We start from the raw sequence: 26,727 nt of genomic DNA, 5'->3' as shown, positions 1-26,727 counted from the left end.
TTTTTTTTTTTTTTTTTTTTTCTTTGATGGGATGCATTTACGATACGATGGAGACGCCGATTACGCTGTACGGAGTAGGCAACAAGACACATGAAAAAGGCTAAGAATAATAAGATTGACGGGGCCGCGCTTTGAGTGGCTGGGGCCATGAACTAAGCCCGCGTGGACACGAATCGCTGCAGATCATGGAGATGTGCTCGCATGGCTATGATGAGATCCTCGGCTCGAGGTTGAACCTGTGGTACAATCAACGTTCAATTCAGTCGTAAAAAGGGCTACAAAGGGTCGGCTACATAAGCGAGATCATTCCACTTCGGCACTTTTCGGTCACCCTGGTCCTGGCCGCCCCCAAAAATCCATTCCCTGCCGGCATGTAGCCATCCTCGCCGTACCACACAATCCCATCTGTTTGTTTCATTGCAGATCTGTACACTAGGCAGGAGAATAGAAGCGTTCGTTCCAAGGAATCCCTCATGCACGCTTGCAGAAGATTGGCAAAGAGAGGGAAAAAAGGGGGGGTCTGAAACGCAACGACAGAGGCCTCATTGTCACCGACGGCGGGATGATGGGCTTGGCACCATGAATCCTCGCTGTCCATTTGTGCCGATGAATGGGATTTTTGACCACTCTGACCTGAAAGCTAATCTTAATCTGCATCCCGCGGCCCTAGTTCTGACGACCGCGTGCCGCGTGGCCAGTCAAGAGCCCCGATCCGCAGGATCCACGCGTTTACAGCGGCCTTCGAGAAGCCGGCTAGAACAAAACGGTCAATTGGAAAGGGGAATCGCAAAAGTAACTAAGATGGACTTGTTGGCGCCGTTGAACTCTACACCGTTCTCCCGGAGCCACCATCTAATCAAAGCGTGCATGGCGGCCCACCGTCAATCAAACTTGGGTGGGCACGGTCAGCCCAGGGAGCACATGGGCACCTGAGCGCAAGGAGCACGGACGAAGCCACCGCTGCACCGGGCATGTCACCAAAAAGTTTGCTTGGCAACACAGCGTTGTATTTATTTTTTTCCTGCGCCAATACGCTCTGTCCCCTCTCCAGACTGTCGGCTTTGTTTTCCCGTTGACCATCGCCCCGTTCGAGGTGCCATGAAAGTAATGACTATTATGCAGGACCCCTGTCAGTTTCTTTTTCTCTTCCTCTTCCCCCAGAGACTGAGACAGGCAACGTGAAGATCAGGGGCTGAACTCCGCTGAAGACACTAAAGGAATTGCATGAAGTTCCACTGGGCTTGGCTGAGACCCCTTTATCGACTGTCATGCGCTTAGTCATCGTTTAGATCGGTCCAGGGATTCAGGGATCAATGGGCGCCAATCGAGGATCACGCTAGATTCACATCTAATTCAGCACCAGGCCTGCAATTGATCTCTCGAGAGATTAGGCTGACGTAGATCATCTCCAGATCCATGCGCGATGATTAGCAGCCACGTTGCCTACCATCATCAAAGGCGATGCCCGCATGAGTGTGCGGACAAACACCGCGCGCCAAGCTTGACCGCGCATTTTTTCCAGAAGCTTTCTAGAAAGCTTCGACTAAGAATACACTCATGCAGTCACTGCAGTGAACAGAACATGAAGCATGATCAGCGGTGGGCACGTTTGTGATGGAGCATGTCAGTAGGAGAAAACTCAGTATGTACTCCGTACGGCCGGGAGCATGCAGAAAACTGGTCACTTTTTTCCCACTGCCGCTCCGGTCCCAAAAACACGAAGTCAACTAACTAACGGATGTCACCGGAATCCCCCGGAGTACCCTACGAAAAACTCTGTACAGCTCGGTATGTGCAAGCGGCTGCGCACATGAGTCCATTCGACGCCGTCGAGTTACATCCACAAAAATTCTATGTAAAGAACTCTCTCTCTCTCTCGGCCCCGATGTGACCTATCAAAACCACGTCTAGTTCTCCGCGGGATGCTCGTTCAGGAAAAGAAAAACAAAACAGTTTGAATCGACTTTTGATCAACTCAAATCAACTCACCGACAACTAAACTTAACCTAGAGTAACCGCCACTCATCCCTGTCCACAAGTCGTCGATCCGCAAAATCCGCCGAACCCTAACCTAACCGATGGAGCCCGGGCCTAGACATTAGACGAAAAAAAACGGAGGGACCATGAAGCATGAAAACATCATGCTGAGTGCTGACGCAGTGGGCGTCCGTACCATTGGCCGTTCACAACGCCGAACATGAGGCACGCCGTTTCGACGGGTCCACTCTGCCATCTTTTTTCCTTTTTTTTTTTNTTTTTTTTTTTTTGCCTGGATATTTTGGCCCCCCTGTTGTGTGGTTGATCTCATCCTGGTCCATGATTAGGTACAAAAAAGGTTACTGTACGGAGCTGCTCCATTCGTACGGTCAATGTTATTACGGGGGTGCCATACAACAGCATCCGTACGAGATTTGTATGAAATACGGTATCGGGATTTTGATTACCGTACGAGTACCCGTTGGCATGTCACTCCGGCGGTATCCGTTTTTCCCGTCCCAGTTCCAAGGCCTCGGCCCGCCCCGTGATCGACTGCTTTTCCAGAAATCAGACACACAAGAGCCGTTGAGAAGCCATGGTCAATTAATATATGCAGAGCTCCATCTTTTATTGTTAAACCACCCAAGATGCATGCATCACTCCGCCTCTCTGGTCCCTGCGGAGAGTTCCCATGCAGTAACTATCGTTGACCAACATAGCAATGATGAGGATGTGTGCTGCTCGTATCTTTTGAAAATATTCCCGCAGGATAAAAAACTTAAATCACTGCTCCAAATATCCTGAGCCTGTCCATTCGACGCTTTGAGTTACTCTTCGTAGTAAGAAGCACAGATCACACCACGAGCTACTCCGCACCCAGGACGATTCTTTGTCTGAGTCAACAACCCCGTACAGTAGGAGATGAGTGATGATCATGAACGAGGATTCGAACCTTATTAGTGTACACGTAAAAGTATTATCCATACACTCACATTCATCGGCCCCGTCGAACAGCCCAGAAATAGTTCCCCCAATCTTCCCCGCCATCAACCATCTTCCAGCCGAAACCGGGAAAGTACACCACCCCCGCGCACTTCCACTTCATGCCCTCGAGGGCTGCGGGCCCGGCCCGACTGGCCCGTCCATCGCACGCGCGCATCAGGCCCTCCTCGGTCCACCCGCGTAGCTCGTCGGCATTGACGAATTTGCTCCACTCATGTGTGCCCGGCGGCACCACGCCGATCGGCCACGGCGCCTCAGCGATCATCTTGTTAACCACGAACGAGGGCACTGTTCGAGCAATAGTCGAGCCGACGAGCCAGCCACCGGGGCGGAGAAGCCGGAAACAGTGCGTCAGAAACGCGAGCGGAGACGATGTGCTGGGATCGACGTGCTCGATGACCTCGAAAAGAGTAATCACGTCGAACCTTCCGTCTGACGACGGCGCGGAGCTTTGACCACCCTTTTCTTCTGGCTCAGAGGTCTGGACCTCGGCGGAGAGCGACTCGAGCGTCGTGTTCTCGTATCGGAAGCGGCCAGTGCGCATGTGCTCGACGAGCGTGGGATCCCGCCGGGCATGATTCCGCGCAATCTCAATCAGATCCGCAGAGGGATCGATCGCGAGAATGGATGCTGCATTCGTTCGCGACGGCGACGATGACGAGCGAGAGACGAGTGTCCTCGCCAGCGACTCGGCAAAAATGCCACCTCCGCAGCCGACATCAAGATATCGCAGCCCTTGCTGATTCGATGGCGATGCCGGAGGAGCCTCCGCCAAACACGAGGCGATAAAATCATGCCGCAGGGGGTTCATCAAATGCAGCACTCGTGATGGACCCATAGGATCCCACCAACTGCTGGCCAGCCCCGAGAAATGGGACAACTCATCCGCGGAAACGGATGAGGAATGGTGTCGGATTGAGCATGGCGATCGCCCAATTCCTGACCGAACGGCTCGTGAAGCAGAGCGGAGATTGTGGGCTGCAATTGCAGGCCGCAGAAAGAAAGGATTATTAGCCATCGAGAAGCTCTATTTCCCGGCTCCTCGATTGGTAGAGATGTACAGAGTACACGAGAGGAATGAATGGATCTGAACGCTGTATTAGCAATCCGCGGCAATGTCTTAGTGCTGAACCTTACAATGAACTGGTCTTGAGCTACAATCGTATGTTATCGCCTTGCATCGCTGGCTAATCGAAGGAACATTGCCCAATGCTTCGCAGCAGTCGCAAGTCGGACAAAATGAAAGCTGGGTTTGTTGCAGAGCAAACACGCCAAGCCGTAATTGAACTACTGTATTGGACTAGCGCGCTACTGTATCATTTGTAATTTACCCGTATCATATACCCAACAAAGAGATACTACTCGTAGTAGCTCCCAGTCACAACTATGCAAAGCAGCAACCATTACGATGAGCTTGATATTGAGAATTGACACATTGATTGAACAAATAATCTATGAACTTTCGTAACTCAAAGGACTTCGCTTCGCTGATATCATCGCATCATCAAGTACTAAACAGTACCGACAACTAAAAGTGTTAACAAAACTATCAACAAACCCAATTAAGCTGACAAAAAACGACAGCTCCTCCCAAAAGACAAAACAAGACACATCTATGTCATTTCATTTTCATTAAACCATGTTGGCACCCTGAGCGTTGCCGTTGTTGTTGTTGTTTGCCTCGGGCTTGCGCGTCTTCAGAGTGTCCGACCAGAAGCTCTTCTCGCTGACCTTGGTCAAGGTTCTCGCGAAACTGAAGAATCCTTGCCGGAGACCCAATTCGCGGGCAGGGGCGGAGGCGGTTACCGTCTCGGCGAACCAGCCCGTTCGGCGCTTGATGAGCTTCCACGTCTCCGCACCGAGGACGAAAAGGATCAAGCCTCCGAAGGAGAGCGCCCACTCCCAGGAGATGCCGCGGTGCTTGAACACTCGCGTGTTCAGACCAGGGATGTAGACGGCAGGGAAGACGGAAATGCCGCCGATGATGACGGCCCAGAACAGGAACTGATTCTCCCAAACGTCGCGGAAGAATGGGAACTTGGACGGCTCCTTGGCCTGTCGAAGAGGATCCAAGTTGAACAGGCTGTTGCGCAGGTCCTTGAACTCCCAAGCAGAGATCAGAATCAACCAGGTCAGTTCCGCGAAGACAGAAGCGCGTGCACGGAAGACAACGTGGCACGCTTCGGAATCGTGGCGGTTGCAGTCGATGCCGAGGTCGGATTTGCCGTCGCCCGCGCCATAAATGATGATGATGAAAGTGCAGAGTGTCAAGGCACCCATGATAGTTCCGTAGACCAGCATGTCACAAATGATCTGCCAAGTGAAAACTCCCTTGATGGTGTCATGCGGAGGTCGACGCATGATGGACATGGATGCCTTCTCACGGCCCAGACCAAAGGCAGGGAAGGAAGAAGTAAGCATGTTGATCCACAGAATCTGCAGTGGGGAGAGCGGGAAGACCGAGATTCCACTGTAGTCCTGGAATGCAAGACCGAGAATCAGAAGCACCACCTCTGCCACGTTGGAAGCGAGCAAGTGCAGGACGAACTTCTGAATGTTGTCGAACATGCGGCGGCCTTCCTCGATGGCGTTGACAATGCTGGCGAAGTTGTCGTCCGTGAGCACAATGTCCGACGCCGACTTGGCCACATCGGAGCCGCCCATGCCCATTGCAATACCGACATCGGCGGCCTGGAGCGAGGGCGCGTCGTTGACACCATCACCGGTCATGGCGCAGTAGGCCTTCCGACGATGCAGTGCAGCGATCATGCGCGTCTTGGTGTCCGGCGCGCAACGCGCAATAACCAGGGGCAGGGTAGGCATCTTGTCGATTTCCTCGTCCGTCATGCCGTCGAACTCGGCCGCAGTCTTAACCAGAGAAGCGGCTTCCTCCGCGGAGAGCGAGCTCGTATCCTTCGGAATGATACCAACTTCCTTGGCGATAGCCGTGGCAGTCGAGGGATGATCACCGGTCAACATGTGAACACGGATGCCAGCGTTCGTGCATTCTGCACACAGTCAGTTCAGAACTGCTCTCGGTTGCTTCCAGTGCATGCTTACCTCTGACGGAGTCCTTGGTCTCCAGCCGTGGAGGATCATACAGACCAGCAAGACCGAGCAGAGTCAGGTCCTTTTCAACGTCCTCACGCTCCAGCTTGTCGCCTTGCTTGTAACCCTCCGGGGCCGGCTTGGTGGCGATGGCGAGCACGCGGAGACCCTGCTCGGCGAGGAAGCTCATCTGCTCGAGGACTTTTTCCTTGACCTCAGGGGTCATGGGCTCGTTGTGCGCGCCGAATCCGAGCGAAGTGCAGAGATCGACGATGCGCTCCACAGCCCCCTTGGTGTAAATCACAGGTGCCTCACCATCTTTGCTGTAGATGACCGACATGCGCTTTACCGTGCTGTCAAAGGGATACTCCGCGAGTTCTTTCCAGCCTTGCTCCTTCTTCAGAGTCCTGCTGCCGTAGCCGAAACGATGCGCAAAGACCTGCAGGGCGATCTCGGTCGGATCACCCATGGCCTGCCACTTGTTTTGAGTTTCGTCAAAACGAACAGTGGCCAAGTTGCAAAGCGCAGCAGACAGCAGGAACTGCTCGAGTTCGGGAACGACTTCTGGGAGAGGAGCATTGACTGCCTTCTCGTCGTCATCCTCGTCCTTGGCCTGCTCATCCTTGAGCTGCTTCTCCGATGGGAGCTCAAACTTGAGCGCTGCGGTCGATCGGGCTTGGTCCATTTCCATGCGCTTCTTCTCCCGCAGGGCTTCGGCCTCAGACTTGGATTTGGGCGCCTCGCCAAGCGTCACATATCCGCGGGTCGGATTGGAGGCATCGTCAGACTTGTTGACGCTGTAGATGCCGACTCCAGGAATCCAAGCCCGACGGGTGACCATTTGGCCCTGGGTGAGGGTACCGGTCTTATCCGAGCAAATGTTGGTGACCCCGCCAAGAGCTTCAAGAGCAGACAGCTGACGGACGACCACACGGCGCTTCCGCATTTGGGTCATGCCGACGACCATGGTGATCGTCAAGACCGCAATCAGCGATTCCGGGATGATGGCAATGCCTGTGACGTCAGCATAGATTTCTTCCTAGGTATTGTTCATATGGATTTGGCTTACCAGTCGAGATAGCGTAGATGGCAACTTCATTGGTGACGTGGAACCTGTTGACAGCAAAGACAATAATGGCCAGGAGAATAGCGCAGCCAAACAGAGCATAGGCCAGCTTGCTCAGCTTGATCTGCAATGGAGTACCCTCCGTCAGACCGAGGAATTTGCCAATGGCGTCGTAGGTGCGCAGAACACTGCCCTTGATGGGTTGGAAGTTGCCGTACTTCTTGCGCGACAGCGAGCGATTCGCCTTGCGCTTCTTGCCCTGCATCGACTCGGCGATCTTGCCCAGTTCGGTGCTCATTCCAGTGAACACCACGATGCCGCGGCCACGACCCCTGGTGACGGTAGATGAGGAATAGGCCATGTTCAGACGGTCCCCAACACCGGTGGACACCTCATCTTGGCCGGTGGTGTCAAAGTTGGCATCCTTGGCAACGGGGATGGCCTCTCCCGTGAGAATCTTCTCGTCACACTCGAGATTCATGCATTCAAACAGCCGCAGATCGGCGGGGATGGTGTCACCCGTCTTGATCAGGACAATGTCACCGGGGACCACCTCACCGGACGGAATGGTGTCGACCTGGCCATTGCGAATGACGGTGGCTGACGGAGAGGACAGAGATCGCAGGGCATCCATCTTCTTCTCTGCCTTGAATTCCTGGTAAAAGCCAATAGCAACATTGAGGACAATGACGGCCGTGATGACGCCACCTTCGATGTAATCGGAGACGCCATAGGCCAGTGCCATCGCGAGGATAAGGACCTAACAGTTGTCAGATCTCGTGTTGTCCTTCCAGTATCTGCAAAAAGGGATTTAGCATACCATGATCATAGCATTGGTGGCCTGCTTCATCAGAATCGTGTACCACTGGACGCCACCATCGTCCTTGAGGCGATTGGGCCCATAGATGCGCTGTAGTTCCTGGACCTTGACGTCGGTCAGGCCGACTTCGAGGTTCGTCTGCAGCTTGCTGGCGACCTCGTCGACCGAGAGGAGGAAGGGGTGGCGGTCATAGACCTGGGCGGGAGCTTTCTTGTCTTTGCCCATGGTGGAAGTTTCCAATGTTTCTTCTCCTCCAGTGTTCAACCCATCTAAAGTTTCACACTTTTCTACAGAGAGCAAGCTGGGAGCAGCGGGCGCTGGTTCGAGATTCTTGGGATTCTTTGCTCTTTTGCAGCTGCAGATACAAGATCCAAGCTTCCGAGTGCTTGGTTCCACTCTATCTGATGATACTGAAACCGCACTTCAGACACCCAGCAGGTCAAATTGTTCGAGTACAGGACACTCAACCCACGGGTGAAGAGAGGAGAGGAGAGGTGGAGGACTGCAGTGAATCTCCACGTGTGAAGATAAAGCCTACTTTATACTCACGCAATCAGCGTTGCCCCCACAGGCGAACGACCTTTCTTCCCATCGCCAAAGCGGGCAAATGACTGCGGGAACATGGACGACGAGGGCCAAGACTGTCCCAACCCCCGGAGTGGGTAATAGGGTTTCCCTGTGCACTGGCAAGGGTCCGCATGGTGACGCTCATTGGCCAGGGCAGAGACAAGATTATCGCTGATAGGCTCGACCAGCAGCGCCGGCGGCTTGTCGCCACGGAATCGGTAAGAATGAATGCATTCTTGGCCAGGTCTCTGTGAGCGGCGCGGAGATTATGGAGTGGCAATGCCCAGAGCGATGACGCCTGCCAAGAAAATCCGCTGCTACCTGTTTCTGGTGGGAACACGTGAGGGACTGAGGGCTAGTCAGTCAGCCCGCCAACCACGGCACGAATTGATCGACTATCATGATCATTTTGGGCAATTTTTGCCAAAATCGCCGTCGGAATGGGCCATGGCAGGTATGTGCCGTGTGATCTCGATTCAAGCTTCTACCATGTGGTTGCTTGCCGTGTTGGGCTCGGATGCAGTGCTGCTGCAGATAAACCACCAGTCTGGGGCCTCGCTGACGGGCCCGCCGCCATGCCCAGTCTGTTGCTGGCTCCTGCAGAAAGACTCCGACGGGCGGATTCCCTGCGCTAGCGGTTCTCATCCATGGCAATTGGGCCTGGATTGAACGGAATGATTGACCCCAACCGCTTGCATCATTGGCCACAGGTTCAACGACAAGAAATGAATTGACCCGGACTCGTAACGGCGGCCCCCAGACAATGTGCGCCTAAACGATATTAGGGCAATTCGAGCTACCAGTAAGATTGCCCGTAACCGATTCGACGGGCGATCTTCGCAATTCTTGCTCTCACCGGAATTCGTTGAGGTTCTTTCCCGATTTCCCGCCTCCTCCGTCCTCTCCGACTCGGCCAAGAGAACGCCAAGTGCCGAGCCTTGAGCGTTGGGTCTCGGAGGAATGCCATGCCCTGCGACGAGCGAGCTGTTCCGCTGCCATCGGAGCTCATTGGCCTCCCGCAGGAAAATTTTTTTTTTTTAATTTCACGAAGAGGCCAGTGCCGCACTCGATCCCGTCATCTCCGACACCTCGAACCCTCTGTATGCCGGATGTGATGGGCCAATGCAAGGATCTCTGCAACAATGCAGGCAATGCTGCATGGTCACGTGGTCCACATCGCGATCCAACGCCGATGGTTGCCGATGTAGGCGCCTCAGCCGCGACATGCATTGGACTGTGCGGGCGCTATGGAAAACTCATTGACATCACCTTTACCGAACTAGCTGAAGCGTGCTGCCAAAGCTCGAAAGCTCTCCGCCATACTTTTCCCAATCCCCAGCCTCGGTAAAAAAAACCAACGGTCTGTGGCCCAGCTGGAAGGTGCCAGGCTAGGACAAATTAGTTCAAGATTTGCTTTTTTTCATGATTCCGATGTTCGCTTTCGTCGCGAATTGATGGAAGAAATTATTCCGCTTTCAGCTTAGCAGAGCAGATCAATGCATGTTTGACTTCTCCAGTTTCCCCATGGGGGGTCCAGTTGTTCCTGTACAATTGAGAGCTCTCTGCAAAGCGTTGATGAGCAGAGTGTCAACCTCTCCTCCGCATGTACAATTACTCTGCGGAGGAGGTTACATACATCCTTGCCGCAACGCTCGTCACGTTATCTCGCCAAGAATTGGCCTTTTTCAAATTCTACAGAAAACGACATTTTGACTGCTAATCTCGAGATTGCAACAGATTTGTCGTTCACCAATTTTTTAGGCACCCAGCAGGACCCCCACTCGAGACCCAGCGGAGATGGTGTTCCTGGACCTTCACTTTCTTCCCGAACTGTTCGCAGCTCCATCGACTATGAGAAAGAGGGTCAACTGGTATGAGCCCAGTACGAACGGTTTCTGTTACTGGGGTCCAGACCCCCGTTTCGAACCTCCGCAGCCCCGTTCGCGTGCATGGTGCATGTTGAAACAATGCCGTGACTAGTGCTTAATCGGGTTAAGAGGACAAACCATTGACCAAAGGAAGCTATCTTATTGGAGATCAGCATGAACTCCGAAAGAACTCCGTCATTTCTTGGGCACTGGCGGCTGAAGGAAAAAAAGAATACAACATTGAAATATCCATCCGGGCCGATTCAACCGAAAGCGTCGAAGGCGATGGATACCTTAGGATTTCTACGAGTCGAGTCGCCGTGCATTGATGGCTGCAGAGGTGCAGATCTGAGTACGAGGTCGATGCTGAGTACGACGCTGGATACGAAGTATTCGGACGAGGTCCGACTGCGCATACGAGCTCAACTGGAGAAGTTATTGCAAGCCAAAGAAGCAGATCTTAAGAGCAGATTACAGTAGTGACAAAGTTCTACAGGATCGATCTGACTGAGAGGATTGTCATATATATATATATATGTAGTCTTCTCCGTATAGTAACAAGTAGCTCGGCGACAGAAACAGCATCCATGACTAACCGCCTCAAGAATTATTGAGCACGCTACAGAATCAATAGGAGCTTGACTAGAAGAGAAGAGAGCAACAATCGCCAGAACAACTAAAACTCCACACATGCAATGCAATCCGGGTCGGCTCGAGATGCCCAAGTCTATCAACACCTAATTGTTATTTCCGACAATGTGTTTTGCCATCATTGATCGACTCTAGATTGAATCCAGCAATTATAGGCCTGCAGCAGCAGCCGCCGATCGATAATTGAATGCATTGTCATGCACAGTGATATAACTAGTAACCGCAGCAACAGAACCAGACAACCATCGATGACATCATTACCTTGAAAAGCCAGGGCGGAAAACTGCTAACAAAAATCAGCGGTCTGAGTGATGAGCTTGACTAAGCGGACAGCATTCTTTACGGAGCACTGTAACTACTATGCAATCAAGTTACGGGTCGGCTCGAGATGCCCAAAGTCTGCCAGTTTTCGATTCGAGTCGGAGTCGTAGCTTCGACAATGGTGTTCCATCTTCATTGATCAACTCCGGATCAGTTTCGACGGGGTATCCATTATCATTAGTTCGACCCCCTGGCACTAGATAACCTATGCAAGTATGGATCGGCTCAAGGATGCCCAAGTCTGCTCAGTAAGTTCCGAGTCGTAGTTCTAATGAGGAGTGCCGGCCTTGGCTGATCTACTGTGGATAAGATCCGACAGGCACGACAGCTGCAGGATTGAAGTGACTGAAGCATTGTCATCTAATAACCTAGCAATTGAAACAACATCAATGGTATCATTTTCCTTATATTCATTTCCCGCGCCGCTTAACGCCAGATAGACCCTGTCCCATCAGATCAAACCCGATTGAACCAATGTACAGTAAAGAAAATGACCCCCCAATCACCGTCGTTTTCCTTTGCCTTTCTTCTTCGAAGTCCCTGAATTCTCTGGAATACTGATCGTCCCCTCAACGGCTTCCTCCCCAAACTCCTTCAATTTCTCCGAGCCACTGATAAAGAACGTCAGGTCCCGGTTCTGCTCCGCCAGATCGGCGTTGGTGGCCTTGAGCTTGGCAACTTCCTCCGTGAGCAATTCCACCTTCTTGAGTAGATTCTCGTTCATGGCCTTCTCCTCCCGCCATTCTTTCTCCATTTTGCGCGCCATCGCCTCGAACTTCTCCGCGCGGCGCTCCGCACGGCTTTTGTCGCGCTCGAGGCTGGGAATCGTCTCTTCCGTCAGTGACCTATACTTGGCCTGGAGCTCGCGAAGTTCGGCATTCGCCTGCTCCGCCGCGGATTGTGCCGACGAGGCCGCTTGCCCGGCTTTAGATGCCTTGTCCACAGCCCGCTCAACAATCTCCTCAAAGTACGCTCGTTGGCTCTCCAACTGGCTCGTAAGCAGGTGCGTGTATTCAACGCTCATGTTTTCAAGCTTCTCGCGCGGGACGGCGTCTTCCCAATCCGGTGGATCCAGCGCTGAGTTGTCCGCCGCCGGGAGCTCAACGTACTTGCCATCCGTTTTACTTTGGATGATTCGATGCACATAGGCGTCACTCACGTAGTCCCAGACCCGGTGCGTCACGAGGTCCATGGCAAACGCATGCGACGTTTCTTTGAAGTGAGCGAAGGCGTGCGCCTGGTCATACCGGCCACAGCCAATGTGGCGGCAGATGAGACAGATCCAAAGGTTCTGTTCCGAATGGCATACACTACACTCCGCCGGTCCTTCTTCCAGAGCGACCCCTTGGCTCCGTCGTCCGTAGTCGTCCAATGTATACCGACACACGGGGCAGCCACTCCCCTTCCACTTCTGTAAACATGTGCAGTGGAATACATGTTGGCAAATGATCGTGAGTAACCCAGTAGTCTCGTCCATGCGTTCCAAGCAAACAGGACATGTGGGCAACTCGATCAGAGACGGCGTAGGAGGCGGCACTGGCTTTGCCGACAATGTCGAGGGTGCAAGGCTCGACGAAACGCTCCCTGATCCTAACATGGACCCTTCCTCGGCTGATGAAGTAGCAGCAACTTGAATCTCAATCGATTTGACAAATACGACATGGCACGTTTCCGGCTGCGACGATCAGCGGCCGTCCTTGTCCCACTTCTGCGAGAGATGATACTAACCTCCATGCTGTTGAACACCTTTCCATTCCACTCCTTCTGCCATTCGCGTGCTCGCTTGCCATTTCGGAACCTCATAAGCACCATGTATCGATTTGCTCTCGCAGTACGAATCATCCTAAAATGGCTGACATCGTCCATCGTCCGCTCGCCCACGAACCCAAGGAAGTCCGACGGCGAAAGATACGACGGCACAGCGAGGATACATAATGTCCGGCAATCCTCATCCGACAATGTAGAAACATCATTATTATTGCTGACGTCCACTCCGCGCTTTCCCGCTCTGCCCGAGTGGTCACTAGGCTGGCGGGCAGCCGCGGAGCCTTTGAGATCCGGCGGATAGTCACTGAGATTCAAACCCGGGGTCTCCTTGGCATCGCGGTACAAATGGACGATCCCCCATACACTGTCCGACACGCGTTGGTCAAGAGGGATATATCGGCCTTTCGTATGCAAGCCTCCCAAGATATCCGTCCCAATTCCAATACTGATATTATTGTTGCTGTCACTATCCTTGACCTCCATCTTGCCCTGGGCGACCGGTGCACGCTCTGAGTCAATCATATCGATGCTCCGGATCGAAATCTCGTCAAATCGACAATCGGACTCAATCGAAGACGTCAACTGCTGCGATTCCGGGCTATGGTCTCGTAGCGAGCTGTCTGTGGTGGTAGCGGGACTGGCCTTCCTCGGAATGGAACATTGGCTCGTCCCTTTGCGCGAAGCGTCTACGACGCCGAACGCATCAGACGAGGAAGACCGCGACGAATGCGACTTATTCTCTGAGCTGTTGTCGCTGCGTTCTCCGCGGCGGCCTCTGGACACCGACTTGTCGCGACGCTGGAACGGAAGAAGAGCCTCGCGAACTAGTTCAAGAGCAAAATGTGCGGGTTGTCTGTCGTTTGTTTCTGGGTTTCTTGAGTACGGCACTAACTCAAGCGATATGTGGTAGAAGTAAGAGGGCATTCCGACGCATCCTGCCGCTGTAATTGCAGACTGATGTCGGTGTTATCAAGATCTTGGAGCAATCATGAAACCAGTATCAACGGCTTCAGATATCGGTACCCTAGGTGGCGAAGGCCATGTGATTACGATATTACCCAATTGGGGTTGGCTTGGCTGTAAATTACAATAAGTTACGGTACAAGGCGGGTAAGCTATTCCATACATGATTCGGACCAACGTTCAGCGTCTTCTCCCAGGTACATCAGCTACCAGTAGCTACTCGACTGGCAATGTTGTATTCCACGTCGTCTATGTACAAGATGTGCTGGAATGTCCGGGACTATAGCAACATCACTATCAATTATATCTAACTACCAAAAATCCGGATCTAGTTCGATTCTGCCTTGATATCAATGACGGTCTCTCCAGCACCAGTCCCTGTGAGGGTCTTCTCTCCGGACGAAATGGTCCCCTTGCGGACATCATCCAGCGTCTCTGGGTCTTCGCGCCAAAAGTCCTTCTTCCTGCAAAGCTCGTTAGCCAGAGAATCAGACAAAAAGATCAAGAATGAGTCTAACCCTCTCAAGAGCCGCTTCAACCAACCCGGCAAAATGCCGCCACGAACCTTCCACGTCCATGGATCTTTGAGATGCTTGTTATGCGGTACGATCCGTCCCTTCGATAAGACTTCCAAGACCCAAACGGTGAAATTCAATGCAATGTAGGTAAAGATACCCGCGATCAAGCCGTAGGCAATGGAGTAGGTGAATGGCATGACAGCAAGCGTGATGAAAGCCGGCACCGCATCTCCTGCGTACGACCAGTTGATATCCTTGGCGACCTTGCACATCATGGAGCCAACGAGGACGAGTGTGCAGCCCGTTGCCCATGGAGGGATGGAGGCAAAGATAGGCGCGAAGAATACCGAGATGAAGAAGCAGATGGCCGTCACAATGGCTGTGAGACCGGTGGCTCCGCCTTCCGAGATACCGGCACCGGATTCCACGAATGCAGTGACCGGGGACAATCCAAACAACGAGCCGATCGAAATACCCAACGCGTCGACAATATATGCAATCGCAGAGCCTTCGAAATCTTGCGTCTCCTCGTTGACAGCGCCGCAGAATCGCGCCATGGAGTACAGAGTACCAGTCGCGTCAAGGATGTCGACGTACAGGAAGGTGATCAAAGCAAGACCGAACTGGCCCGTGCTGTTGGACAAATCCCACTCCAGCACATTCAGCGTCTTCTCAATGGGATGGAACGTGACGACCTTCCTGAAGAAGTCAAACGAGTCTTGTCCCTTGGCAGTGTACGGGAAATACGTGATGTCCGTGGGGCGCGGCCAGGAGATAATTGCGACGAGGAGAATTCCAGCGATGATGGCGCCTTTGACACGGTACATCATCAGGAAGCAAGTCACAACACCGCCCATGATGCCAACCCAGAGGGTCGGACTCCGCATCTTCGACGATCCGGGACAGACACCATCAGCCAGATCCTCTGCAGGGCATCCGGCGAGAGTCACTGGGGTATCAGTGCTGCCAGTAACGGCACCAATACCGGCACTATACGTGAGGCCAATTAGGGCTGTTAAATGAGCATGCAGTTCATTTCGCTCTTCAAGTCGGGCGACCCACCAAGATACAGTCCAATACCCACGCCAGTAGCGAGTTTGATGGATCGCGGAATAGCCCGCGCCAGCCATTGTCGCATACCGAGCACGGACAAACCCACAAAGACAAACCCCTCAACGAACACAGCCGTAAGGGCCATCTTGTAAGAGACCGGCCCCGTACCATGGAAACCGACAACATTATACGTAAAGTACGCATTCAAACCCACTAACCAAACGTCAGCATCCGCTGGCCACGCCAATGCCATCCCAAATAATGCAACGTACTACCCGGGGCCAGGCCAATTGGCATATTGGCAAACAGACCCATGCAAAACGTCGTCAGCGCGGCAATGGCCGCAGTCCCCGTGATGTAATCCCGTCGGATGGTATTCAGGCAAAGACCGTAGGCTTCATTGTCGGCACAGGTTGGATCATTTTCGTCTTCGCAAACACACGGCCCACCGGAATCGGTCAGAATGGTCGCATTGACCTAAACCCCGGCTGTCAGTTCCCTGTCGCAGATCCACTCACGATCGAAATGAGTCATCCGTACAGAGATGATGTATGCCATGGCGAAGAAAGTCGCCAGGCCAGCACGAATCTCCGTCAAGAAATGGGCTTTGCGTTCTCGAGGCTAGATCGGATTGTTAGTCGCAATTGAAACGAATCCATTTCAGCTCTTAGGAGCATACATGACCGCATCCTTCAAGACGGAAGTAATACCCAACTGGGCTTTGAGCCACAGCACGATTTATTTTCGTTACCCAGCCCATTTCGAGCAGAATCGAATCCACAGCAAACAGCTCAAGGTAAATGCAATGTGACGTATCCCTTGGCCAGTCGAGAATTAAACAAACGAATAAATTAAGAAATATCCCGCCTCAAAAATTCAAGATATTAGATCACAGCAATGATCTCGGGATTCATTGCAATCGATTCCTCGACACGACATTTGAATATATTATCAAAACAACCGAATGAGAGCCCAAGTTGAACAAGAAAAATGTCTCGCTGTCGAGACAGTCAATGATAAGCGGGACGGATTGGCAAACTTTTTTTTTTTTTTTTGAGAGCAGGTTATCAACCCGAATAATCCCACGCATCACGATGGAGAAATTACGAAGGAAGCACGATCACCCCTTTCCCGAAACCGGCTTCTGACAAGATACACTAGGTTGTTTAGGGTTTAGTGCAGCGGCACCTCGGCTAATAATTGGTCAGAATGAGTCAAGCCCGAAATAGGCTAAGCCTAGATTAGGTTAGTTGCAGCAAATTTGCGGAGTGGCGTGGCAAGGAACCGAACCGAGGCCAAGGAATCAATCCTATCTTATCTCAACATCCCGAGATCCATGATAAGGATCCTGATAGGAGGACAGAATGGCATGACCTGCGCGGACCCCTCTCAGGGCAGACACCGGAAAAGTGACAGTGCATCGTTATGAGGCAGATATTTGAATCTACCGACGAATTTACTAAATTCACTCTGTAATGCTGATCAGTGCAGTGATACGGAAATCGTCTCATTCAATGAGGGGTGCGGGCATGGCTTTCAGGATTAGAAATAACCTACGAGGAAGCATCTCCTAATCCCATGACGAGAAGTGAGAGACCAAAGTACATCTCGTTCAATCAAGGACTCTCTTAAAGCGTCACTCTACATTGAATGCTACAACGCAAGAAACACTCGTTACACAATCAAAGTCTTCGATTGGATCAAATCCTGTCGTCTGATATCTAGATGTGCAAGAAAAACATGCCCGTCAAACCGAACGCCAGTTAATCCGACCTAAACCACCACAAGCCGTAGAAGTCGTAAGGAAATCTTTTTAGTTGCCACCACGGAGTCGGAGCACCAGGTGCAGTGTCGACTCCTTTTGGATGTTGTAGTCGGACAGTGTCCGACCATCCTCCAGCTGCTTGCCGGCGAAGATCAGACGCTGCTGGTCCGGCGGGATGCCCTCCTTATCTTGAATCTTGGACTTGACGTTGTCGATCGTGTCCGAGCTCTCAACTTCCAATGTGATCGTCTTCCCCGTCAGGGTCTTGACGAAGATCTGCATACCACCACGGAGTCGCAGCACCAGGTGCAGTGTGGACTCCTTTTGGATGTTGTAGTCGGACAGGGTGCGGCCGTCTTCAAGCTGCTTGCCAGCGAAGATCAGACGCTGCTGGTCGGGCGGGATACCCTCCTTGTCTTGAATCTTCGACTTGACGTTGTCGATAGTATCTGACGACTCGACCTCGAGGGTGATGGTTTTCCCGGTCAGGGTCTTAACGAAGATCTGCATGCCACCACGGAGACGGAGCACGAGGTGGAGGGTCGACTCCTTCTGAATGTTGTAGTCAGAGAGGGTGCGGCCATCCTCGAGCTGCTTGCCCGCAAAGATCAGACGCTGCTGATCCGGCGGAATACCCTCCTTATCCTGGATCTTCGACTTCACATTATCGATCGTGTCGCTAGACTCGACTTCGAGCGTGATGGTCTTGCCGGTGAGGGTCTTGACGACTTATCAGGCATTAGCAGGGACGCCACATTGGATTTCGTAATACTGAAACCTACAGATTTGCATGCCACCACGCAGGCGGAGCACCAAGTGCAGGGTGGACTCCTTCTGAATGTTGTAGTCCGAGAGCGTACGACCATCCTCCAGCTGCTTGCCGGCGAAGATCAGACGCTGCTGGTCCGGGGGAATGCCCTCCTTGTCCTGAATCTTCGACTTGACATTGTCGATGGTGTCGCTGGACTCCACCTCAAGGGTGATAGTCTTGCCAGTGACTGTGGCAAGCCGTCAGCTGAGCTGCCGGACATGAGTCAGATAACGGGGGGATACTCACGAGTCTTGACGAAGATCTGCATGGTGGATCACTTCTCTCTGGTGAAAACGGATTTCTGAGGATGGAGACAAAATTCTCTAGGGAAGCGCGGAGGGCTTTAATGATAGAACAGGATGGTTGAGAGAGTTGGAAAGGAGATGGGAAGTTGCCTTCAGAGGTTGCTTTAAGTATCAGGGAAGGACCGGGTGGAGGCGAAAGGCGGGAGTTTCCCCTCTTAGTCAAGGTTGCCTATTTCGGCGGCCGCTGACGTGCAGGCGGGGTTCCAGCACCGCCTAGCACCTTCTCAGCCACCAATGATCCGCCGGGTGGAACCTGCTGGAAGATGGGAACCTTGGGTGGTTGAGTCATTGTCATGTGACCGCCCTTCCGACTCTTTTTCGATGGTGATGAACGGGCTGAATCTGGATGCGGATTATTAATCCCAAATAGATGAAATCTCTGATTGATAGAGCATCAGACAATCTACTCCGGAGGATTGCGGATGAGGGATTGCACGGATGCAGGGATGCTGGATTTCGGAGGGAGTGCAGATGTCCGAAGGACCTTTGAGGCTAGTGCTTGCACCCGGAGAGGACTCCGTTCTCCGCCTAGTAGCCTAATTACTGGAGTCTGGAGATCATTCCTTATCAACCTGGATTGCCCCATCCTCCATAATTAATGACGTGATGGGCTGAGCTTTCAGCTTTCAACCCTCTCTCTGCAGATTGCGAGCGGTGCCGAGATAACATCCTCTCGGAACGATTCGATCAAGACGATACCTGGTTTCCAGGCTGACATCGCTCCGGAAAACAGAAATCAATCACCTCGAGTTCAATTCCCAAGCTTAAAACTGGTCCAAATTCGTGACCCATGTATTACGTCCACCCCTGCAGATCACAAAGGCTAGACGCCAAAGAGTTGGCCCAGATTGATCCAGCGTTGTACATAAAAGACATTTAAGAAACAATCAAGTCATTGGACCCATTCACATCAAGTATATTTCATACTAGAGTTAGTCGCTAAATGTCATAGTATATCTGACGATCCAAGGCCATGATGGCTTTGATCCCGGTGCTCAACTCTTGATATCCAACAGAGGAGCACCAAATGCACAACACACAAAAATACATCGCAGACGAACAACACACACAGGCTGAAGAAGGAACATGCAAACATGCCGTAATATGTGTGTGATCGTAGCATTCTAGTCAATGCTCGTGCCTGGTCATGAACGTCGTCATCCTCATCACTGCAGGAAAGAGCAAACAGACAAGGCTGAGAAGCTGCCAAAGGAAGGATGATAAACCAACAGAAACAACAGACTCAACAACAAAACAACCAACGAACGGTTCAAAATCCCCTGATCCAGGACAATCAACGCCAATGTCCCCAGAGACCATGTAGGGAAGTAAACACTGCATACATCAGCCAAAATACAAGCATTCCAAGAATTTCAACGTTTGCATAATCGCATCAGTTAGCGCGAATAACAAGTCGAGAAAGGAATTTGTTCGACAAGCAATCGAAATCATTGCGGTTAAATGTCGAGTTGGACCGACTGCGAAGATAAGATTCTGCTTCCAGTCAGCCCGCTGCACTTCCAACATATCCAATTCAAGCGGAGAACGTACCATATCGCGTAACATGCTGACGAACTTCAGACATCGTCTGACAAACGTCAGGGTTCGAGTTGAGGAGATGATGATGCTTGCTGGTGTCCCACTCGGTGAACGCCGGCAACTTCTGCGAGATGGCCTGGAAAAGGCCCACGATGACCCCGACCGGAGTAGACTCCATGTCATTGCAGAACTTCTCCACGGCAGCAGGGTCCTGCAGATGTGAGAGTTAGCAACTGCAACAGGGCCAGATTGCGGTTCACAATACTTACCGGAGTGCGGTAATGACTGTCAAACTGCATTTCCTCCCACACCGCCAGCAGGATGGAGGCCAGAATGAAAATTGTGGGCCAGTTCTTGAGCTTGTCACCGCTGTACACGCTCGAGTACAGAGCGGACAGCTCTTCTAGGACCTCCTTCTGGAGCTCGCGCCACATGCTGGCCATGGCGCATTTGATCTGGAAGTTGATCATGACTGGCGCCATTGTCTTGCCCCGGAAGCGAGACTCTCCGCCGATCTTGCCGACAAAGTTCTCATCCTCACCGATGCCCTCGACCATGGTGACATGCAGGGTGAGATTGTATGCGAGAATGAACTTGAGCGCTTGACGAATGACGGGCAACTTGGTCCGGTAGTAGAACCGGAATGCCGTCTTCAGCATCTGGGTCAAGAACGGCGTGCCGTCAAAGTACTCGTCCACGAACCGCTCGAAGCTCCCGTTGCCATCAATGTGCCGGTCGAGGTATTCTGACAACATTGTTTGCGAAATGCCTTCCGTGCCTGCAGAGAGCTTCATGGTCGACACCTCAAACTGGGTGAGCTCGCGTTGGACAGTCTCCACCCACTCCAGATTGAAGGATTCTTCATCATGGACATAGACCTCACGGGCATTGATCGGCATGATCTGCCCATACCCATGCGTCACAAACAGGGTTCGCTCATGCTTGGAGTAGCCCTTGATATTGTCACTGGAGAAGCCCAGTGACTCGTGTCGCTCGTAGTCCGCCTTCCAGTCCTTCATGAAGTACCCAATCTCCTTGATATCAATGCGAGTGCAAGGAACTTGCCACAATCGAGCATGCGACGGTTGGCAGCCAGCGCATGGCTCGCCTTTGTCGCAAGTCTTCTTGAGGAACTTGCAACGCAGACACGCCCGCAGCTTACGAATCTCACTGGCCTGCTTGCGCTGATCAGGCTTGAGTGGGCCCTTGCGCTTGCCGATGCGCTTCTCGGTGCCTTCGGCCTTACCGGCCTTGCGCACCTTCGTATCCGCATTTTTTGCTGCGATAGGACTCTTGCGTGTGGATTTCTTGCTGCCGGGTGGAGACCCGGACGAAGAGGATGATGACGACGATGATGACGAGGAAGAAGACTGAGAGCCAGGGGAGAGTATGGGCGACGAGTCCTTGGGCAGAGGAACCGGAATGGAACGAAGGGCTACAGGACTGACAGCGACTGGCGAGACCGAGCCGTGCGACGAGTTGTCCAGCGAGACCCGACGATCAAAAGACGAAGAATGACTGAAAAATGTCTCCAAATTGGTCTCCGATCCGGGAGAATTGATCGGCTGTTGGATGTCAACAAAGCTACCCCATGAAGACCGATTCACATCGACGTCGGAAAAGGAGGATTCCGACAAGGAGCGGTTATGAAGAGTTTGGGTCGGGTTGATGAAGTTATGATGGTCTGACAACGAGTCGAATGATCGGCGTTCGATGGCGGCCCAGCCGTTGTCACTGCTGGTCAAGGAACGGACTTCCAAATAACTGTCGCTCGGCGAGCTGCCGTCGGCAATTGCATTCTGCGAAGTCGCGTAGGGCGACAGGTCCGGAAGACCGTGTGAAAAGGCCATCCACTCTGGGAGTTCGGAATACAAATAGGGCATGACGTCCATCGACGTCGGCAGCGACAAATAGGAGCCATCGAGCAGGGAACCACTATCCAATGGGGGCTGAGAAGCTGACAGGAAATCCACGGATGCGGGTTGCAATGTCACGGCAAGGGTCTGGGTGAACTGGGGGGCGGACGTGGTCTCAACATCGGAGAAAGGAAGCGGGTGGTTTTGTAGTGGCTGCTGGAGTTGCCAATCCGCAATCAAGTTGGCCTCCGCGGGCACTGTCTGCTCGACGCCATTCCCACTGCTAGTTCGCAAGGGAGACACATCGCGAGACTGTTCCGACTTGGGAATCGCCTGCTGATCCACGCTGGCGGGCCAATGTTGCGGTTGAATGTAGTGCCGAGGGTCGTAATCAAGCTCTACCAGACCATCGCTGGGGAGACTGAGGTTTGACATTGTGATTCAGGGCGCCGGGAGAGGGCAATTCGGGGCGGAATGAGGGCCAGGCAGGCACGGCCGACCGTCAATGTCGAGGTCGGAGGAAGACATTCTCAGGCCTCTCTCTGGGGAACCGCGCAAGAAAAGGCAAAGGTATCGGGGGGGTGGGGATGGCGAAGGAGCGGTGAGCGACGACGCGCGGTTGGGCTTTGCCAAGGGCTCCACTGCCGGCGAGTTTATCAACTTATCATCCCCGCTGATTAATGCCACGCCTCGCTTTCCTCCGCCAGCGGCCCGCTCTTGCAAATCCGTCTGTGCTGATTGGACATGCAACAAGGTTCGCTGCCGGCCTTGCCAGTGATGTTGCAGGACTTTCTCCTTCTGGGGAAAGCGGGTGCGTGGACGGAATCTGAGCCGTCGCTGGTGGGTGCTGGCAGAGCCGGGCCATGCATCCGTAGCGTGCCCAGACCGCGCATGGTGCAGGCCGCGAGCCAATCAGCGTCGCTCCGCGGACAAAGTGCGTGGAAATAAGGCCGCCAATTTGTGGCAATTTGCCTTGCTCGGAAGTGGTCAACCCCGCTCGGATCAACTGACCAAGCGGCCTCGGATCGAGCGTTGGACAGCCCAGTCCGCACGGCGATCACGGGGATCCTGGTTGATCTTTTGATCGGCCAGATCCATCGTGATTTGAACATAAATTCGTGAGCTGGCAGCAATAGAGCTCATGACCGGGGGCCAAAGAGCATCACCAACAAGGGAACTGCAAGCGAATTTTGATCGAACCATCGAAGTATCCACGCTCCGCAGGGGCACGATGCCCAGAGAATGACTCGCGCTGACAGCTGGCCAAGTCATTCGCGTAAACGAATGCTCTCTGCACGCCATCATGCGTGGCGGACTGGAGCCGCCGGACCTGCTGCCGCTTTGGAGTTGGAGTGCTCCAGCGGAACCAGAGGACTGAAGAGCCTAATTAAGCAACACGGCTTTGGGGCTCGGATACAAGAGATGGATCATACACTCGAAACAAACCACACAGCCCAATGTTTCAGTTGGTTCGAGTCGACAAACTGGGGGTAGAGTACAGGATTGACGAAAGCCCGGGCCTAACCTAACCAGTCAGTCCAGCTGAACGAGGACTGAAGACTTGACTTCCACGGGACGTGATTGCTTGCCCAAATCTAAACGCCTTGACCTTGGGCCCCAATGATCCCATACAGTTGATAGGTGACTTCGCGTTCCTGTCGAGTTATCGACAGGCGGTTATGAAGCGAATCATTATGAGCTCTTCAAGGGCGCTGTCAGCTGACAAGTCGTTGCAACTTTTTGCAAGACAGGCTGTAAAAGTCGGCAGTTTACGAGATGATCGCAGTTGGACAGTGTGAGGGTGAAGGTGTGGAGATTTTTCATTTTGTGTTGGTTATCCCTCGTATGAGTATAGATAGAGGACGAAAGCCTCCATTGTGCACTTGGCAACGAGGCGATGAGCGTTGGGGGGTGTGCCAAAAAAAAAAAAAAAAAAAAAAAAAAAAGAAAAGTACTCGATAACTGCCCAGTTGGGAAACTTCCAATTTGATTACATCATCAACACGGGCCAGTTTCTGAGGACAGCCCGCATTGACAAAGCGACGCAAAAGAAAACAAAGATGTCGTGGCACCTAGGTAACCCATAGCCTAGGTTCAGTCAGGTTCCGGTGATTGATCGCAGGATCGATGGACCCTACATAGCACCCGTGCCCCGCGGCTGAAATTTTTCCTACATGCATTTCTATGCCAGTCGTCGCAGCATCTGCGAGAAGCCGTCGACGAGTGCGGTTTCCAACCTATCACCGGCAACCTGACAGCCTTCCCGGCCAGCGGCCCGACCAGAGCACGACTGCTACCCGTGGATCAGACATAATGGCGGCGGCGAGTGGACATGATTTTGAGCCGCGCGTGCCGTCGGTATTTTGCGAGCAGCGTGCGATCCGCGATCAGCTGGACACCGAAACGCGCAGGCTGCAGGACGAAACCGTGTTGAGCTGTCTGCCGTATTTGAGAGGCACAGACAAGACTGTGCGCGACTGTCTCAATGCACACGGTGTAGCATGGCTTCAGCGAGATCACCACATTGAATATCTGTACGATTCTTTAGAGGACTATCCCGGAAGTTTTGTAAGCTTTGATTCCAGTCGACCATGGCTGTCGTACTGGGGACTAGCAGGATTGGCCCTGCTGGGAGAAGACGTAACCAAATACCGCCATCGGTAGGATACAATTCCCGGTCAACAACGCTGGTGGTCAACATGACTGAAATCCGAGATATCGCACAACAGGGTCATTGCGAACTTCACTCCGATGCAGAATAGCGGCGGTGGATTTGGCGGTGGCCATGGGCAGATGTCGCATCTGGCATGTTCATTTGCGGCGGTTTTATCGATCGCGCTGGTTGGTGGTGCGGATGCATACGAGCTAGTTGATCGCAGAGCGATGTAAGTGGCTCGGGGTCCCTGGCGATACTCCGGAAGCGAATCTAATCTAGTTATCTGGCCAGGTGGTCATGGCTTGGGGAGCTTAAGCAGCCAGATGGCGGTTTCCAAATGGTCGTGGGAGGCGAAGAAGACGTTCGGTAAATCATCTTTGCCCAAGAAGCATGGCGTCGGAAATGGGGTTGGTTTGCTGATCGTGACGAGAGGTGCATATTGCGCGATGGTGATCATCTCGTTACTGGATCTACCATTGGACTTACCGCCGGAATCCAACGCCCGACAGAGTGGCTTGCGGACCTTCCTCGATGGTCTCCCTGAATACCTTGCTCGATGTATGGGCAGTCATCCGAGGTATGAACGGTAGGAACTGACATTACTTGGCAGGTCAAAGCTACGAAGGCGGAATATCCGGCCAGCCGGGCGGAGAGGCTCACGGTGCATATGCATTCTGTGCGCTGGCCTGCCTGTGCATCATTGGGAAGCCCAATGAAATCATACCTAGGTCTGTTAGTCGGCCCTAGTGGGCGGAGTTAGCTGCTGACGTGCTGCAGATACATGGATGTTCCTCTCCTTCTCTCTTGGCTTTCTGCTCGGCAATACGCTCCAGAGGGAGGGTTCTCCGGACGGACCAACAAGCTGGTTGATGCCTGCTACTCGCACTGGGTCGGCGATTGCTGGCCGCTGGTACAATCCGCACTGTATTATACGGCAGAGAATGAGTCTGTACCTGCGTTGGAGAACGATCTCTTTAGTCGCGAAGGACTCGCACGGTATATCCTGAACTGCTGCCAGAACAAGACGGGTGGACTTCGGGATAAGCCTGGAAAGTACGTTCTTCCCACACACACTCTCTCTCTCTCCTACAAGTTTCAGCCCAAACGGGCAAAGCGCTGATCGTATTTTTTCCTTAGACGCCCCGATTCGTATCATACCTGCTACGCACTCGCCGGGCTAAGCATGCTGCAACACCACCACTATCGCGTGGAGGCTTCCTCGCCAGTCAAGGGCGTCTTTGCATCTGCATTCTCATGGACGAGCGCACCATTCCGGTCTGACGCTAACGTATTCGACGAGGAGGATCGGTTGGTGCCGTTGCATCCACTCTACACCATCCCGCATCAGAAAGCGGTGGATATCCGACGGTGGTGCGAGGAACATCCGATCTAAAAATTCCGGATATATAACTACTGTAGAGATTTCGGCTGAATCGCGAATTCCAGACGATGATGAGGGTCTACCTGACCAGGGCCCATATTGCATGGCCACGTGCATCCCGGCTCATTGTGGCAATTCGGGCCCTCTTGTTCCCGGTCCCCGAGTGTTGTATGTAACTGTCGGTGTAGGCCTAAAGAGCAGCAAGATTGATATGATGTACTGGAGCCGAAACCCTGCAATGTGATTCGCTAAATCCGCTCAACATTTATGATGCCAAAAATAAAAACAGCAGCAATGAATTAATCCCACCAGATGCAAGAACGAAGTCAACCATGCAAGTAAGCAAGCAAGTTCAAAAGTACCTCCATCATGAATAGATTCTATCACAAAACACGCAATCTTTCGAGACAGGAGGTAATCTCATCATCATCAAGTCATTATCATAATCATAAGGCCATAGCGATGCATCATTTCTCATCATCATCGTCATCATCATCGTCATCATCATATCAATGAAGCTCATCAGATCAAACAGTCCACAAGGGATCTAGATATGCAGTCAAAAAAGACCAGAGGATTCATCATCAAAAACGGAACGTGTCATCAAATCATCGTTTCATAAACATCGTCGTCATTCATGCTTCTTGTAACCAACAGCCCGAGCGGGGAGGCCAAGTTTGTACTGTAGCGCAGAAGAATGACAGACTGTCGATGAACTCTGTGTGTGATTTTGAAGGAAGAAGGAGCTACCTGATGGTTCCACTCATTGGCCAACCTGGCGCTATTGGAGAGA

At 52.6% G+C, this 26,727-nt stretch overlaps 9 protein-coding genes across 9 annotated transcripts; 2 read left to right on the top strand and 7 right to left on the bottom strand.

The window, feature by feature from the left end:
- Nucleotides 1-2,971: 2,971 nt before the first annotated feature.
- VTN49DRAFT_698 (uncharacterized protein) lies at nucleotides 2,972-3,997 on the bottom strand (the record flags this gene model as incomplete). Its single annotated transcript, XM_069415197.1, has 1 exon — nucleotides 2,972-3,997. One exon carries the CDS (start codon nucleotides 3,995-3,997, stop codon nucleotides 2,972-2,974), a length of 1,026 nt encoding a protein of 341 aa, XP_069271058.1.
- A 614-nt stretch (nucleotides 3,998-4,611) lies between these two features.
- On the bottom strand, nucleotides 4,612-8,138 carry VTN49DRAFT_697 (uncharacterized protein; the record flags this gene model as incomplete). The annotated part of the gene is made up of 4 exons (XM_069415186.1): nucleotides 4,612-5,987; nucleotides 6,040-7,041; nucleotides 7,097-7,853; nucleotides 7,914-8,138. 4 exons carry the CDS (start codon nucleotides 8,136-8,138, stop codon nucleotides 4,612-4,614), a joined length of 3,360 nt encoding a protein of 1,119 aa, XP_069271057.1.
- A 3,684-nt stretch (nucleotides 8,139-11,822) lies between these two features.
- VTN49DRAFT_696 (uncharacterized protein) lies at nucleotides 11,823-14,011 on the bottom strand (the record flags this gene model as incomplete). The annotated part of the gene is made up of 2 exons (XM_069415175.1): nucleotides 11,823-12,995; nucleotides 13,049-14,011. 2 exons carry the CDS (start codon nucleotides 14,009-14,011, stop codon nucleotides 11,823-11,825), a joined length of 2,136 nt encoding a protein of 711 aa, XP_069271056.1.
- A 367-nt stretch (nucleotides 14,012-14,378) lies between these two features.
- Nucleotides 14,379-16,381, bottom strand: VTN49DRAFT_695 (uncharacterized protein; the record flags this gene model as incomplete). The annotated part of the gene is made up of 6 exons (XM_069415164.1): nucleotides 14,379-14,514; nucleotides 14,569-15,580; nucleotides 15,631-15,834; nucleotides 15,894-16,098; nucleotides 16,162-16,242; nucleotides 16,301-16,381. The coding sequence occupies 6 exons, from the start codon at nucleotides 16,379-16,381 to the stop codon at nucleotides 14,379-14,381; spliced, it is 1,719 nt and encodes a 572-aa protein (XP_069271055.1).
- Nucleotides 16,382-17,434: 1,053 nt separating this feature from the next.
- On the bottom strand, nucleotides 17,435-18,465 carry VTN49DRAFT_694 (uncharacterized protein; the record flags this gene model as incomplete). Its single annotated transcript, XM_069415153.1, has 3 exons — nucleotides 17,435-18,114; nucleotides 18,169-18,384; nucleotides 18,444-18,465. 3 exons carry the CDS (start codon nucleotides 18,463-18,465, stop codon nucleotides 17,435-17,437), a joined length of 918 nt encoding a protein of 305 aa, XP_069271054.1.
- Nucleotides 18,466-19,448: 983 nt separating this feature from the next.
- VTN49DRAFT_693 (uncharacterized protein) lies at nucleotides 19,449-19,865 on the bottom strand (the record flags this gene model as incomplete). Its single annotated transcript, XM_069415142.1, has 2 exons — nucleotides 19,449-19,744; nucleotides 19,802-19,865. 2 exons carry the CDS (start codon nucleotides 19,863-19,865, stop codon nucleotides 19,449-19,451), a joined length of 360 nt encoding a protein of 119 aa, XP_069271053.1.
- A 30-nt stretch (nucleotides 19,866-19,895) lies between these two features.
- On the bottom strand, nucleotides 19,896-22,332 carry VTN49DRAFT_692 (uncharacterized protein; the record flags this gene model as incomplete). Its single annotated transcript, XM_069415131.1, has 3 exons — nucleotides 19,896-19,996; nucleotides 20,054-20,252; nucleotides 20,311-22,332. 3 exons carry the CDS (start codon nucleotides 22,330-22,332, stop codon nucleotides 19,896-19,898), a joined length of 2,322 nt encoding a protein of 773 aa, XP_069271052.1.
- A 70-nt stretch (nucleotides 22,333-22,402) lies between these two features.
- VTN49DRAFT_691 (uncharacterized protein) lies at nucleotides 22,403-23,275 on the top strand (the record flags this gene model as incomplete). The annotated part of the gene is made up of 3 exons (XM_069415120.1): nucleotides 22,403-22,624; nucleotides 22,684-22,831; nucleotides 23,166-23,275. The coding sequence occupies 3 exons, from the start codon at nucleotides 22,403-22,405 to the stop codon at nucleotides 23,273-23,275; spliced, it is 480 nt and encodes a 159-aa protein (XP_069271051.1).
- A 935-nt stretch (nucleotides 23,276-24,210) lies between these two features.
- VTN49DRAFT_690 (uncharacterized protein) lies at nucleotides 24,211-25,946 on the top strand (the record flags this gene model as incomplete). The annotated part of the gene is made up of 7 exons (XM_069415109.1): nucleotides 24,211-24,557; nucleotides 24,627-24,782; nucleotides 24,845-24,919; nucleotides 24,984-25,111; nucleotides 25,164-25,281; nucleotides 25,331-25,606; nucleotides 25,691-25,946. The coding sequence occupies 7 exons, from the start codon at nucleotides 24,211-24,213 to the stop codon at nucleotides 25,944-25,946; spliced, it is 1,356 nt and encodes a 451-aa protein (XP_069271050.1).
- Nucleotides 25,947-26,727: the final 781 nt, after the last annotated feature.

Source organism: Thermomyces lanuginosus, assembly GCF_041956635.1.
Source record: "Thermomyces lanuginosus strain ATCC 200065 unplaced genomic scaffold VTN49scaffold_19, whole genome shotgun sequence".
NCBI classification, from domain to species: Eukaryota; Fungi; Ascomycota; class Eurotiomycetes; order Eurotiales; family Trichocomaceae; genus Thermomyces; species Thermomyces lanuginosus.
This window is presented reverse-complemented; position numbering and strand designations above follow the sequence as displayed.